The sequence below is a fragment of the Emydura macquarii genome, unplaced genomic scaffold (assembly GCF_026122565.2).
Source record: "Emydura macquarii macquarii isolate MOO-44397 ecotype Brisbane River unplaced genomic scaffold, CSIRO-AGI_Emac_v2 contig_499, whole genome shotgun sequence".
In the NCBI taxonomy this organism is placed as follows: Eukaryota; Metazoa; Chordata; order Testudines; family Chelidae; genus Emydura; species Emydura macquarii.
This window is the reverse complement of record NW_027130636.1, coordinates 9998328-10014375: the sequence shown is the minus strand read 5'-3', so window position 1 is coordinate 10014375 and position 16048 is coordinate 9998328. Positions and strand designations below refer to the sequence as shown.

Below are 16048 nucleotides of genomic sequence, written 5' to 3'. Positions count from 1 at the left end.
GTCCCTGAAATATTCCACTCTGCTGTTGATTTCATATTTTTGAAAGGAAACTTCTGCACAGATATGGGAGAAAAGCACTTAAGTTTATCAGGCACTTTATTTCATGACTTCTGTTTATATAATTTTCCTGTTTGCTTTGTTGTTATCACAAATAAATAAAAAGTGGTAAATCTCTGGAATTTGACCAGCTTGCATAGAGCAAGGTATATAAGAAAAGGTATGAAATGTGTATTACTCCTTGTCATCCACACTGGAATGATATTGTCACATGACATTCCCAGAATACCTATGTGAGATTACCCTGAAAGACACTGATCTGCATTTATTGGCTGTGCGTCATAATACCATGCGTGGGCTTTAGACAACATGTATTGCTTTTCTGATTTCCTCCTACATCATCTGACTAATGTCTTTTGTCCTTTTTACAGGAGGAGCAGCCTTCCCCAAAGCAAACAAGGAGGTCGTCTCTCAGTGGATTATGCTACTTGACTATGGGCCTCATTATTTTGCTCCTGGGCCTTGTGTTTGCATCCATGTATGTCTACAGATATTTCTTCATTACTAAGGTACTATACAGTCTGTAAATTACAGTCCTGCTGCTGCCTTCCAAAATAAATTTAAGCAGCCACAACAGCTGCTTCATTTATTTTTTTTTAAAAAGAAACTTTATACTGGTAGCAACTAGATGAGGGCCTCATTGCAGTAGGCGTTGCACAGACACACAATAAGAGACAGTCCCTGCCCTGAAGAGTACATGAAGACTTTCCAAAACCAACAGAACTTTTTCTTGCAGCATAAAACATTAGACAATTTTTCTATATTGTGTCACAATATAACTGGCTTTGCTTAAGCTATCCATATACCTGACTTGTGACTATCCGTTACATTTGATACAGCCCATTGCATCATTCAGTACACACAAAGCGGGAGCAGTAGGTATTTACATGCATCTTTATACTCGAAGTTGCTTAAGATAATTTTCAAAATTATGAGATTGATTTGCAGCAAGTAGATTCATATGCATTTGTGTGCATGTGATTGTGCTTGTGCAAAGTAGATGCATAGCCAAATATCTGAAGCAAATTTCAGCTTATTTGCAAATGTACATGGCTTTTGCTGATTCTCATTGGGCTATGTGTGCGTCCACACCTACAACTGCAGTGACTTAGGTGGACAGAAAATGGGCATGGCTCTATACAATCTGACCTATATACGGAATAGCAGGAATACACAATCCAGAAGCCTTGTGCTATTTCAGGGTTTATGTAAATGTCCTGTCACTCCTATGTCACAAACATAACTTTACCGTTCTTAGTCATAAACATTTTAAAGAAGTGTTTTGTCAGAAGGGAGTAGAAGGGGTTGGAAAGAATACGGAGTTTGAGACTGTCTCTTTGTGATCTATATGTACAGTGCCTAGCTTCTAGCCCTATTGCAGTACATGTTAACGGGAAATGTTATTGGAAAATTAGTGTGGGTTTTCCAAGGAGCCTGTGGGAGTTAGGTGCCCAACTCCAATTGAATTAGATGTCTTATTTTAGGTGCCTCTTTCCTAGCCTAAGTACATAACAGTTAAACAGCAGTTGTTCAATATACTTCAAAAATGTTCATGAGTGAGGGTCTCTTTAAAAATGCATCCTTGGGGGGAAAAAAAAAAAGTTTTCTATTACGTAGTCTGATTGGCCTCAACTCTAGAAAGATACTGGTATGTTATTTATATTACTGTAGTGCGTGGGGGCTCTGTTGCGCCATGCACTTTATAGATACATAGTGAGAGAGGCAGTGCTTGCCTCAAAGAGCTTGAATCTAAATAGACAAGATAGGGGCACCAGGCATAGACATATGAAATGAGTTGGTCGGGTCTCTCAGCAGGGTAGTAACAAAGCTGGGATTAGAACTCACATCTCAGTTGAGTGCTCTATCCACTGAACCCCACTGCTTCCTGATATCATGGTATTTAATATGAAATCTGTGATCTTTCTGAAATGTCTTGAATGTTCAGCACTTCTACATCATGGCAGTGGCAGAGTTAATTTAAACAAAACCCCTCTATTCAATTAGCATTATCTAATGATTCCCTAGAAATGTTTGAGGATGAAGAATTTGTCATATTATTTTGTTGAAAATGTGACTTGTAAAATATAACTTTTGGTGACTGTTAGGCTCTATGTGTTGGATGGGCCAACCAGAATTCAGTTGCTTTGGGAATTTAGGGGAATTTAGCAAATCTGTAGTTACAGTTTTAGGGCAAAACCTGCCAGCTGTTTCAATCTTGACTTGAAAATTTCTACCCCATTGGTGGCCAGCTATTGCTGCTTGCTCTTCTCAGTCAATGAATGAGACAGACAAGTAGACAGAAGTCAGGGAAAGGGAAACAAAGGGATTTTCTGTACAAATTTTCAAGTTATTGTAGGCAGCATATTCAGAGTTGGATTTTGAGAGAGAGAGGTTAAAAGCCGCGGGGGGAGAGCATTGTGGATCATTCAGGTGGTCAAAGCATACATAGGAGGTTGCATGGAAGAAAGGACAGAGGTTATTGCTCAGGAGACTGACTAATAGATGGATAAGGGTGAGAAGCTCAACAAGAGAGGGTGAGGGGAAGTTGCAGTTGATTAGTGCCCAAAACCTAAAATCAGATCCCTACTTGTATCCCAATCTAAGTTGTCCACATAAAATAAGAAGCTAGATTTGAGTACGATTGATGGTTTCTGCTCAAAGGAGATTCAAGACTAAAATGCATTGATTGAGCTCTTGTGGCAAATTGTTCATTCTGTGCTTGTGCTGAAGCAGAAAGAAGGACTTTCCTTCCCCCAACCATTTCCATAAGCACTGAATTCACATACTTCGTTTAAAAAAAAATCCCCTGCCCTTATTTTAAGAGGCAGAGTGCATAGCTTTCTTGCAAGCTGAATTTCTAGCCAAAAATACCCCCCATCATAGCTGTATAGTGTCTTTGTGATGACGACTGCTGTCTACTGAATAGCTATTACCAAATTAATTCTCTGAGGACTGCAGGATCTACTTGGCCAGCTTTTATCCACTCAGCAATCTAGTCTTTTATATGCTCCCTTCGCAATAAATTTCCTTGCTCCAAAATTAATTTCTAATCTTCATTTTCTGATATATAAATACGTTATCTTCACCCATTTTTATAAATGACACTAAACCTCATGACAAATTTATGATAATTTTTTCACATTTTACCCAATGACACAGTTGCTGGGTTTTTTTACGCAGTGAGTTGTTTACAAAAGGCTTGATCTTACATAACATGCAAGTTGACTGTTGATTTGGGCTGTGGACAACATCCAATATCATTGATATCTGAACAAAAGGATCTGCTTGCTAAATAGCACTAAGTGTCAGATGATTAAATCAAGACTTTATATTAGACATCTTCATTGTGCGGGGTGTGCAAAAGCAAAGGATAGTTTATATCCAGTAAAATGAGAAAGCCCATTAAACATTGACAGTGGTGCTTATTGGCATCAAGGCTATGTGACTTTCTGTGCAAGGTCTCAGATGGTTACAGTTTGCCTGTCTGGTCACGGTGCTCAGATTCCATCCTTTCATCCTACTTGTTCTTGTATGCCTTAGGTTAATGAACAAATGGGGCCAGTGGTGCCTGCCTGTAATGAATTTGGATAAAATAAAACCATGTCTGCAGTCAAGTAGAAAATTCCTAATTGTTTTGGTGCATTGCAGTGTGCAAACTGCAAGTTCAGTTAGAATAACCTCTCTGTTTATAGCAACAGTAGCTGTTCTGTGGAGGAAGATGACATGGCTGTAAACTGTGTTCCATTTGGGTTTGTATGGTGGGTGGGAGGTCGCTGCTGCTTCTGTAGGACTTGAAAACAGCTACTAATGAGGGGTGTTTTTGTGCTGCACTGACTTGACTAATAAAACACATTGACAGGCTTGTTCCTAAATGTTCTCATGAACATGTATCTGTGAAACGCGCTTAGTGGCATTTCTTTGTTTTCTCCTTCAGTGCCATGCTAAGCGTCATATCTTAATGAGATTTGTAATGGGTTGTGTATGTTCCGTCTTCACTTTGATCTAGTTTCCACAGCTTCCCCGGGAAAGTGTGTTCCACTGTGAGATCCTCTATGAAGATTCTCTCTACTCGCCATTTAAGGGGCAGTTGGAGTTGCATGAGGATGTGAAGATTTACATTGAGGAGAACTATGAGCAGATCAACGTCCCAGTGCCTCAGTTTGGGGGGAGTGACCCTGCAGATATAATCCATGATTTCCAGAGGGTGAGGAATTTCTATCTGCAAAGATTTCACTGTATTATAGTTAGAATATAAGAGGTGCCATACCAGCACTGACTAAATGGTCCACCAGAATCCTGCCCCTGACTAGAGCTTTAGAAAAAGGCACAAAAACTTAATTACTTAATTGTGTAATACTAAACCATGGAGGAAATTTGTTCCTGATTGAGGATGTTCCTGATCATCTGCTGGTAATCATGTTATGCCCTGAAATATGAGCAGTGATACTGTTCCCACAGATGACCTTATGTAAAATATCTCAAGTTGCTTAGCTCAATATCTCTGAGCACTGAGTTCCATGGACTAATTTGTTGCTCAAAGTAATTTATTATCTCTCCTGTTTTTATTTTTGAACTCATGAGTTTGGATGCAGAACTCAGCTTAATTTCTGAATGCACCTTTAAGACCTAAATATAGCATTGAGACCATATTCATAAAAGCTGCACACTCTGGACTCTTCTCTAAGTGCCTCCAAGTTCCTGTTAGAGTTCTCAGAACCCCCAATTTTTCCATTGTTTTTACCTGCTGAAGATGCTGTGACAACACCATCCTTTCAGTTGAGTGTTACTGGGCAGAAATCCTTTGAGTCCATTGGCATCAGTTCATAATTGACCAGAGGTTTCTGTCAAGTGTTGGACTGCACAGCCTTTTTCTTGATGTTTAAGTGAGTTGCTTCTGTTTAACTCCCAGCCCCAGCAGCACAGATAGCACATAACTGGACACTGATTCTGTATCTCCCATATAGCCATGCAAAGCCACCACTATTAAATGAGTACAGATGGATACAGATGGGATCTCTTTAAATTCCATAAATTCAGTAATGATCCAGTTCAGTAACCTCCTACAAACTGTATATAAAGATAAATCTTGGAAGGTTTTTAGTTCAGCTGTGCCCTGCTTGAGTGTGTAGCTCAAATCACAATGCAGAGAGAACAAATAAAGAGTTCTGTGGAAAATTGGGAGAAGTCAGGCTTAGGAAAGTTCTGGGACCAGCAAGCCCCTTTTATATTCACTTTTCTGTGTACATTCTGCTCAAAAAACTAATATAGCATGTGGTACAGTAGCTACAGAAGCAGTGATGTCAAATATCTGAAGTTTAATGACTTGCTGTAGATCCAGGCTGCTCTCACACTCACCTGCATTCCACTAGGATGTGGTCTGTGTGTAATAGAACATCAGACCACTAGGACATGTTGAGTTTTCTTCATATAATTCCTATTTTCAGTAACAACACATCCTCAATTCCCCTTGGCCACCCTTTCCTCATATTGTATCTTCAGCTTCCTTCTGGTGATTGTTACAATGAGAGGGACTTCTGCCCTTCCTAAAACTCACATTGTTACTATTTTTGCGGCTGAGTGTATTGGCAGACCCTTGCAAGTTTGTTTTAATTCCTTTATACCTAAATGGTGACTTAGTCCAAGGAGCAACTTCCTGAGCTGTGCAAGGAATAAAGGGCCAGATCCTCAGCTGGTGTAAATCATTGTAGCTCCATTTACATCATTAGAGCTTTGCTTTATGATAGCTGGAGGATTGGGTCCATAGGTGTCCAGGGTCACATAATGACATTAACATCTGTTTTTTCTACACACAATGCTTATCTGAGGTTGTGTAGTCCATAGTATCCCAGTGCTATGAATGTCTGCCACCCTTCTTGACCCTCCCCCTCACCTCCACCCACACATGCAGGCACTTTAATTCTTTCTTAAGAAGAAGAAACTGGAAAATTCTTTTCTGTTACAGTGGATTGCTGCACCTTTTGCTAAAGCTTTAAATAAATAGTGACTGCACATGAACCATGGGAGGAAGGAGATAAGACTCTTTTGATGGTATGGAAGATACAGTTGTAGGTAAACCCCACAGGAGCTAATGTTGCTTATCTGAGATACTTTAATATGTTTGTTGTATGCCTGAGCTGAGCTTTTGTGCACTCTATTGGTGAGTTCTCAAGAGCAATGCTAAACAGGGATAGATGTTTAAGGTTATGCATGTGCATAAGGACTTTAGTGCTTGATGGTATAGAAGGGGAGAGTAATAAAGGGGTTGTCAGGAAGGTGGATAGTTAAGAGAAGATACTACAGAGAAAGGCAAAAGCTTAACACCTATTTTAAATAACTTGAACTAGGACCTTGCCCTAAAGGAGATTATTGTGGTGGGTCTTTTTTTTTTTTTTTTTTTTTTTTAAATGGTATCAGTTTAGACTTTAATGGATTTGTATTGGTGGGTGATGCCACTACTCCATCTCATTTTGCAGGGTTTTGTAATTTTTACTTTACTTGTCTTCTGTACTAATCAGAAAGATCTCTGTTTTGTGTGTAGGGATTGACTGCCTATCATGACATAGCCCTGGATAAATGCTATGTCATTGAACTGAATGCCACTATTGTAATGCCACCTCGCAATCTCTGGGAATTGCTGGTTAATGTGAAGGTATGTCTGGATGTTATTTTTAATAGACTTCTGTTGAGTTGACTACTATGCGTCAATTAGAATTTTCTCTGGAAAAGAAACTGCTGTATCTGTGAAAATAAGCATCAGATATGACAAAGGGCTATATTTTTGTGTACAATTAAGGTTTCAGAGTTAACTGAAACATTAATTTTTTGCAGACAGTGTGGTAAGTCAGACATGTATAAATCTCTATACGATGATTTTTATCATCTCTTCTTAGGTTTGTATCTGTTAAAAGCAGAGTGGAAATGCTCTGATACCTTTTATCAATTATATAATTGTAGCAGGTTTCAAGGACAATTTGGTTTGTTTGCCTATTATAGTCTCTTAACACTAAATGTAACCAATTCCAAGGGTAGAAAAAAACAGAAGAGACAAGTTTATGTATGCTGACAACAGAGCCTAAGGAAAAGAGGTACCCAGGATCGCTGGCTGCATAACAAAACAATAGAGAAACAGAAAAGCTAATATTAAATATAGTCAAGGAGAATGCTTGTCTTTACTGATTGTTACTGCCACTGTTATTTAGCTTTCTTCTTACACAGTATTAAAGGTCTGACGTTCAAGATGTGAGTGGAACTGCATATGCAAACCAGGTATCTGTGTGTAAATGTCTGTTTAGATGAATAATCAGTCATTTGCCTGAGTAAATGCTTGACTTGTATGTGCAGTTGCACACTTGTATCTTTAAAATGATGCCCTATGTTTGTTTTAAATGTTGACCTAGTTTTACCCCATTTTAAACCCTTCCATTTTGGGTGACTGCCTGTCTTGGTGACCTATTGGACTGATGCATGCTTGAACACCCCCTCCCTTCCAGGAAGCTCACTCTGTCAGTGTGTTCAGGTTCCCTATTGTAATCATGCCTCAGTCCCTCTCAAACTGTAGTGATTATTTTTTTCAAAATCATTACTGAGGGAACTAATGGGTCAGGTTGGTCTTGGGACAGAGGGCCTTTTACCTCTGGTCTGCTTATTTGAATCCAGCCCAAGTCACCGTTGACCAAAACTTGTTAAAATCTGATGACTGTTTGTGGTCTCTGTGAAACAAGTTTGGTGGTCCCAGTCTGGTTCCTAGACTGATATCTGCATCAAACAGTCAGTACAACAAAAGGGCACTAATTGGCTGCCTCACAGGACAGGTTAAGATTGAATGGGCACAGAGATGAAGGTATCCTCCTCTGTCCCCTGTGTTTGTGTCGCCAGGTCAGTTTGTGAATATTAAAAAGTAATCTGAACTCTCTTCTGGTTAGAGGAAAGGGAACTGAAATGCCTGTGACAAGACATCCCTGCCATGCTGCAGTGATGAATCTAGATGAACCAGTGAAGGGCCTGCTAGTCCAAATGATTCCATATTGAAAGCTTCGGAATAGTTGCATCTTCTGATGTTCTATTTTTCCTACAGTGAGATGCTTAATATTGTGTTTTTTGTCTTATAAGCAGCTCTTTGAAAATAATTGGGTAACAATGTCATGAATTGGTAACTAAGTCCTGGGAACAATGGTGCTTGATCATTTTAGCTCCCAGAGATAACTACATCTAAATGACAACTGAAGAAACTGGATTAACTGTCTCTTTCCCACACATTGGGGACAAGAGGAATTCTGATCTCCATCCTTGTATATTAACATGATAGGTTTTGCTGGTAATTGAACTTGGCATGCCGTCTCTTTCTCTTCCTCTAATGCAGGTGGATCAATAATCTAATTTTTATAGAACTGTTGTGTTAGCATATAAGAACTTACACTAATTGACTGATACTGCAGTATTGTGAGAGAGTCTTATTGATCCAGTAGACCATGCCAGCCCAGCAGCACAACCCTGTGTTAAAATGGCCTGTTTCCCATTCATTCTCTATGGAGATAACCAGTCTTTTGGACAGTGGTAATTAAAGGCCGAAGATCTGAAATTTTACTATCATTGCATGATTTTTTTTCTGGCCACCTATTTACATTGGCCTCTATCAGGTTTTTAGAATTAAGGGTTGATGATGAGCAGAGGATTCGTTAAGAACAGTTAATATAGACTGGATGAAGGACTTAAGTGAAAGGTCACCATGAATGAAAAATGAGTCTTCAAATAATGGCCCAGCTAACTTTGAGTCTGTGTTCTAAAGTTCCCAAGCAAACTGCATTTATAATGCATATCATTATCCTCCAGATCCCTTGTATTGCCAATTCAGCTCGGACACCTGGTCAATATGTAGTCATTCCTTAATGTGAAATCACAGCTTTCTCCCTGTTCAGCATTTTACTGAAAATATATACAAGCGCATGTATGATTTTTCTCAGTGCCTGTTGTGAAGAAAAATTGATAAGTGCTAGATGGATCCTTCTCCTTTCTAGTAGTTTGAAGGCTTACCATTATACTGAAAAGTGCAATTTATAAAGATGATGCATATGGGGTGAGTTTTCAGAAATGATTTGAAATGGTCACTATCTAAAGCCATTAGACTAACAAACAGATATTGTAATCCTGGATAGTCTAAAGAAATCAAGAAGTGGGGAAAAAACATGGAAGGCTAATAGAGCTTTTGAGATGTGCTGGGTGTCTGAATACTGTTTCTTTTTGCCCTAATAAATGAATTTAAAAGATGAACCATGTATGTACAATGTGATTGTCTGGCACAACAGGGCCTTAATCTGGATTGGGATTTGGGGGCAATTCTGCCCCAAATTCTGCTTGAATAATGTCTTAAGATTCTGTAACCTAATATTTTAGATGATACCAGTATTTATCATAACCCTCCCCCCCCACACACACATTTATGTACAGCCTTCAGTTCATTTTGCACTCTGATACTTTGTGTGTATCCCAAACTCAAACCGTCTGGTTTCTGATACTCTTAGTCAATTTCCCACAATGAAGTGGAAGCAAATATTGGGTGGATAGGATGTATAAAATCCTCAGCAAATGGAGCGTTAGCCCTCAGATAGTTTGGTAAATCAATTTTTAAAAGTTTAAGCTCTTTCTGATGAGCCATGGGGAGGCAGTTCTGTTTGTTTTCCTGAAAGGGAGCTCACATTGGATTATCAAACTGATTTTATTTAATTTTTGGAAAAACTGTAATTTCAGAAAGGGACGTATCTGCCTCAGACGTACATAATTCAAGAGGAGATGATTGTTACAGAGCACGTCAGTGACATGGAGCAGCTTGGCTCCTTTATCTACCGCCTGTGCAGCGGCAAAGAGACTTACAGGCTGAAGCGGAGGACTGCTAGGAGACGTAAGATCCTTGTGATGTTTGATTGTATTAACTGTGTTCTCCACTGCATCACAACTGCAGCATTTTCTGTGCTGCTCACAGCAGTGATTGCCTCATGGTGGTGAAAGGTGCAAACTCTGTGGATATTTGCACAAGGGAAAACTTTCAAAACTTTCCTACCATTGCAAATATCAGTTCAGCTCCACCCATATTAGTGACATTGGAAGCTCCAGTGTAATTTTGTACTGGCTGCTGTAGGAATTTTTGGCACCCTGTCATACTGAATTCTTGGCACCCTGTCATACTGTCTCTTCAGTCATACTATCTGTTGATTTTTGAGCTAGCATTAAGAAGCTGTACACTGAAACCAACTTTTTCACACCACTCCCTATCACTCTCCCCTGCTATTCTAGCAAATCCTCAGGCTCAGTGGGGGCTTCACTCAGGTGCAGGGATCCACCCACTTGGTTCTCTTTGCAGGATAGTGGCCTGGATATTAGAGCTTTTGTTCCAGGGGAAGTGAATTTGCATAGCTTTCCTTGGTTTCTGTATAGTTGTTGCCATTTTTCATCATGCTACAATTGTTTGCATCTCATCTGATTCCCTCCCCCCCAAATCTCAGACACACTTACATATATAACCATCCTAACTTGGCATTTGCTTTTGGTCTCTCTTAGGTATCAATCGACGTCAGGCTGGAAACTGTAATCACATTCGCCACTTTGAAAACACATTTGTGGTTGAAACTATTATCTGCAGAAAGTCATGAAGCTGCTCTCCAAACATAACCCTCCTCTGCTTTGCTTGCACACACAGATCCTCTCCTTAGAAATGATAATCTGTCTTACTTTTTTACTCCCTCCTCTGCTTGGGCAGCACTAACTTCTCAGATCCCTTGTGATCGCACATTGGACTCTCTTGTCTCTGTACTGTATATTCTACTTACTTGGGACTCTTTGCTGGGCTTAAATTTACATAGTAATACAAAACGCGACTAGACTCAGCCATTTGTGAACACTGTGGGATAGGAATCCTGTCTTGGAGTGTATGTGCCCTGGGAAGTAGGGGATGGAAATGGAGGGTAAGAAATAGCAGATAGTGTGGAAATGTCTTACCCTGCAGGAATCAGTGGGTGATTTCATGCAGACAGTATGTAATGTTGGTGCATAAACTGAGAACATTGTTAGATTCAGTAAGAAAACAGGTATGAGGTTCATTTGTGAACCTCATGGCAGGTTATCATTTGGATGTAGTAACTAGAAGAACGTTGTTCTGCCAAAACTAAGTAATAATCCTAAGTGTAAATTTTTGTTCCCAGTCATCTAGTGAACGTACCTGCTAACAGCTTAATTCACAAACAACTAGTGGAGCCTTTACACATTGCTTGTGCACCTTACTCTGAAATCATCACATAGTGTACCTTTTCCGAGCAAGGGCTATCTGATTTTGTACCCATTGGTTATTCTGCTGGCTATTCCCTATATTATGGGCCATCAGCTGATCTGCAGTCTGGGTGGGTGGAAAAGGAGCTAATGATAAAGGAGAGTTACTAAATTGAATGGAGAGTGACTCAAGCTTCATTGCTTCATGATCACAAAGCCGTGAAAGATGCACAAGTATATACACCCCAGCACAAATAACAGGCCAAACTTTTGGTAACTTTTAATAGCACATTGTGATACTTTCACCAGGAGCACACTGTTCTTCAGCATTTAGCACAACATACTGAACACAGGCACTGTCTTTATACTGGGCAGACAGGCCTTCATTTTCCATATACTTTCCTGAAGTAAGTAAAGGGGCAAAGCCTCAGCTAGTGTAAATTGGCATAGCTCCATTGAAGTCCCTGTAACTAGTCTTTGAAGTCAATAGAGCTATGCAATTTTACACTAGCTGAAGATGTACCCCATGTAGTTCTAGCTACTGCTGTCCATATTTAAAAAAAAATATCCATGTTTGTTTTCTGTCTGAATGTCTCCACTCATTTTACACTGTCACAGGCTCTTGGTCCTAACTAATTTCACATCCCGTCTATGTCTGACAGTCTGAGCTATTGACTATTCCCTTTGTCCATAGGACATGGAGGCAGACCAGCTAATTGGTTATATGCCAGGGGCAAGGAACAGCCCATCACTGGAATTCTGCAGAGTTTTCTGTCTCCACTTTTATGTGAGTGGTGTGTTAAGGGAGTCTGCTTGTTTTGGGGCTTTGAGGAACTTAATTTAATATTTAAGCATCTTTTGGGGGTTTATTTCTAATGGGGGACAGGAAATTTCATGGTTTTTTGACACTGGTTTTCCTTACTTTGACCGGTCAAGATCCTTAATGTGTCCCTGGCTCATCTTGCAAGCACATCAGTGACCTTAGCTGTAGAGCTTGTAGAGGTGACAGCATCACCATTGGCAGTCTGTGTTTTTGAGAGAGTCCTCTTGTATAGTGTGGAACAGTCCTCCTTTTGTAGGGTCGCAAACACTGATGTGGGCTATTTTTATGCCACTAAGTATTATCCAGCCATGTACAACCTTATAAAGCTATCTGACAAAGTTAAAAGAGACCACCCAACACCCATATCATTTTATTAAAAAATGCTGAACTACAGATATGATGGAATCCTGGTTTAGACATTGAAACAAGGCCAAGATTTGCTTGATCAGTATACTGCATAGAAATAGCGTGAACTGAACTGCATGTCCACTGGTCAGCAGAAAGAAAAAATGGTAGTGTAATAATGTATTCTTCACTCTGCTCTATAAATATATTTAAGAATAAGTAGGTCCTTGAAATGCAGGCAGAAGTTTTTTTTTGCTTGTGTGAATGAGGTGAATCTCAAATTGGCACAGTCTTGTTAATTGGTTTCCAGCAAATCTGGACTTGTTCCCCATCTGTTTAAATGAGCTTGATATGTTAGAAAGAGGAAAGATAAAATAAAAGCAAGTACAATCATTAACTCAGCAGAACAAAAAAAAAAAAAAAAAAAAAAAGTTTTATGATGACAACTTTAAAGTAATAATGCTGTGAATTAATTATCTGAAACCAAAACCAGAATTTTTAGGCGAGCATGCAGTGCAACAGTAATTTGTCTGTCCTGAGATATTGAGGGTTATTTTTAATATAAACTCATATAAAAAGGGATTGTTAAATTTTAACCTATGAGAATGAAGACTTTTTAGTCTTACTCTAATATTTAAGCTTGTGGAAAATGAAAAGTGTGGACAATTCACACTGCTTAATAAGGTATGTTCTCCTAATACCAGTAAGGTGTTTGCTTTATGTATAATAGAATTTGCTGTTTTGAAAATGTAACCTCTTTAGTTTTAACCATACCTTGCAAAGTGGATCACTAATGTATACTGGCAGTGGGAGAGGGAAATGAGCATCTATCTATCAGTTTGCTTAATGGAAATACAGCAAACTGGTAAATTTAAGCCCTGCATTTATTTTTTGCTTTTAGGAATCTCAGCCAACCTGTACTCAGGTGGAAATACAAACGTTTTTCTCTTCCTTCTGATTCTGCATGATTTAACTGGTCATTAAATATGCTAACTATGTGCAGTCCCTGAACTTTAAGGACAAGGCCTTAGTTCTTTACCGTGAACTAAAGCAATCACAGTTTCACAGGATGAAAACAGCAGTTGTCTAGAAAGAAAACTTAAAATGCTTTGTATATTTTGTGTGTTAGAGAAATCTGACCTGCTAATAAAATCTTTTACCTCTTATTTCTTAGGTGTTTCTTCTTTATTTAAAATAAGGGTCAAGTTTTTCTGTGAAGCTGTTGCTTGAGAGGTGCCAGATTCATAGCTATGGAAACTGAAACCACTTATTTTGTCAGGCACAGACATCAGCAGTGGAAATTGCTATACCAATGTACCACCAACCTTAGTTGATGACTAGGGATGACTGAGAAATGCAGTCACCAGTGGGGTGGAAGTGCCCCATGGAGCGAAGGCTAGGAACACAGTTGGCTCTGTCTGACTCTTAGGGAGCACCTGGAAAAGGATGGCTCCTCTTCCACCATGACCCAAGGTGGCCCAGAAGAGGGGAAAGAGAGGAGATGCTGAGAATTGTGTAGCAGCAACCAGTTATGGCTCCCTGATAGTCTGCCTCATTTTCAGGGGCTACTCTAACTTGAGTCAGCTGGGGATAGCTAGAATGGAACACGCTTTAGCTCACTTTTCATTCCCAGCATGTTCCTTTGCTCCTGGAGCTGCAAGGTGAGATGCATAGAAAGCTATGCTGGCTGTGTGCACACCTGCTGGGGACTTCTCCATACCAAGGGAATCTTCGATAAGGGGGATTTGCAAGTGTTTTCTGCTCCATTTTTCCTGCTTGTATAGTGCAGGGGGAGAAGAATGGGGCAGAGAATCTGCCTCAAGTATTGATTGTGGCCCAATTGACCTTTCTGAAATATTTCGCCTCAAGGTTGGACACTGCTGCTATAGCTCTCTAATCATTCTTACTGCTATTACCTGAACTCTCTCCATTTATCTCCCAAGTGAGGTGTACAGAATTGTACTTTAATATTTTGTTCTGCTTTCTAAGGTCAATATTGACTGAGGAGAAGCTAAGGTCAATATTTACCTCTTGGGACAATAAATCTCAATATTGACCAAGATAAAAAAATCAATGGTTTTGATAGCATCTAGAAATCTCTCCATTGTGGCAATTACTTTCCTGAATCTCACACCTGGCTGAATAATATTTGAAGGATAAAGGAAGAGGTTTTGGAAAACCCTATTACTGTTGACTTTTAATGAGTCTGTTAAGAATATGCGTGAGTGAATAATTCACAAGACAACTACTTTAACAAATTAAACCAATCGTTTTGCTCGGAGAATATCAGCAAGCAAATCCTGATGTCTTTGAATTTATTCCACAAATGCATTTTTGAATTCTCTGGACAAGTTAGGAATGTTCTAAATTTGAACTGTGTTGCTTAGTTGTGATAGATTAGAAGAGTCACATGTTATGTGCAGTGGTTGCACAGGGTGAGCTTCAGTATTCAGTCTCATCCAAACATTTGTGCCTGTGAACTGGATCACACTCTTGTGAGAAAACAAACACAGAAGGGAGGTGCTAACATGGCCAAAGGGAATGGTCAAATGAATAGCCATAGTTTTTTTTTTTTTAAAGCAGCGTTGATTTGTCCGTCTGGGGTTTGGAAACCGAGACTAGCCCAGGCTCATAGCTTTGTGGAGATGGTCGATGCCACTTTCCATACAAAGCAGTGGAAGAGGTGCTCCATTGTTGAGCCTAAGACATGAAGGGCCTCGCACAGGATGGCTCTCATCTCATGCAGCCATCAAATGTATTTATGGGGAACTCCCTCTTCTCCATCAGGCGGTGAGTGGAAAGGGGTGAAATCCAGTTACTGAGGAGCCTGGGAAGGAAAAATCAATTTAATTAGGAGGCTTCCAGGAGAGAAAATCAATTTGCAGGGGGCTGAGAAGGCACAGCTGCAGAGTGTAGAGAGTGTGGAATCACAGAGGATGGATAGAGTGGGCATATGGAGGTGTAAAAGGATGGATTGAGTGGGGACCTGACTATGGATTGATGGGCCTAGTAGGGTAGAGAATAGGCTGAAGGCCAGGAAATTGCTAGGGGAAAAATACTGATTGGAGGTAGTGGTTTGAGTTGGAGTAGAGAATCAATTGAGAATCAACTGAGTTTGTTGGTGTATGATAACCTGCCTTTCATGGCATTACTTTACTTTGGCTTTTATGCATGGATCCCTCTCCAGAGTATACTGTTTTCCCTGGTTCCTCTTATCCCATCTGCCCCTCTTTTCACTTCATGCCTTTCAATTCTCTGTGTGCAGAACTGACCTAGATGCAGGGTCTATGGGGTAAGAGAGGTGCAGGTGATTGACTGTAATGGGAAGAAGAGAAGCAGGAGGACAGAAAATTGGGAAGGGAGAGAATAAACAAGAGATTTAGAAAACAAATGCAGTGTTACAGTTTGGGTGCCTTAATAGAGCATTTCCATACTATAACATGTTTGGTTTTAAGTGCTATCTTACTTGTGAATTTCCTGCATTTGTATTGCTTGTTTTGGGGACCACTAGCATCCCTATGTGTTTTACCCTCAAGTTACTCTCACATTTTCAACCTTAACTCCGGT

The 16048-nt window shown here is 39.8% G+C and overlaps 1 protein-coding gene across 5 annotated transcripts in view; it reads left to right on the top strand.

The window, feature by feature from the left end:
* Positions 1-13647, top strand: part of ITM2C (integral membrane protein 2C) — a 39412-nt gene extending 25765 nt beyond the window's left edge. For 3 of the 5 annotated variants that reach the window (XM_067538911.1, XM_067538914.1, XM_067538915.1), the window contains exons 2-6: positions 429-566; positions 4064-4261; positions 6596-6706; positions 9802-9952; positions 12008-13647. In XM_067538911.1, the coding sequence (XP_067395012.1) occupies positions 429-566; positions 4064-4261; positions 6596-6706; positions 9802-9952; positions 12008-12189 (780 nt within the window). In that variant the 3' untranslated portion in view covers positions 12190-13647. Of the gene's footprint in view, positions 1-428; positions 567-4063; positions 4262-6595; positions 6707-9801; positions 9953-10608; positions 11188-12007 lie in introns of those variants that run through there. The other 2 variants (XM_067538913.1, XM_067538912.1) reach the window with 2 other exon arrangements.
* Positions 13648-16048: the final 2401 nt, after the last annotated feature.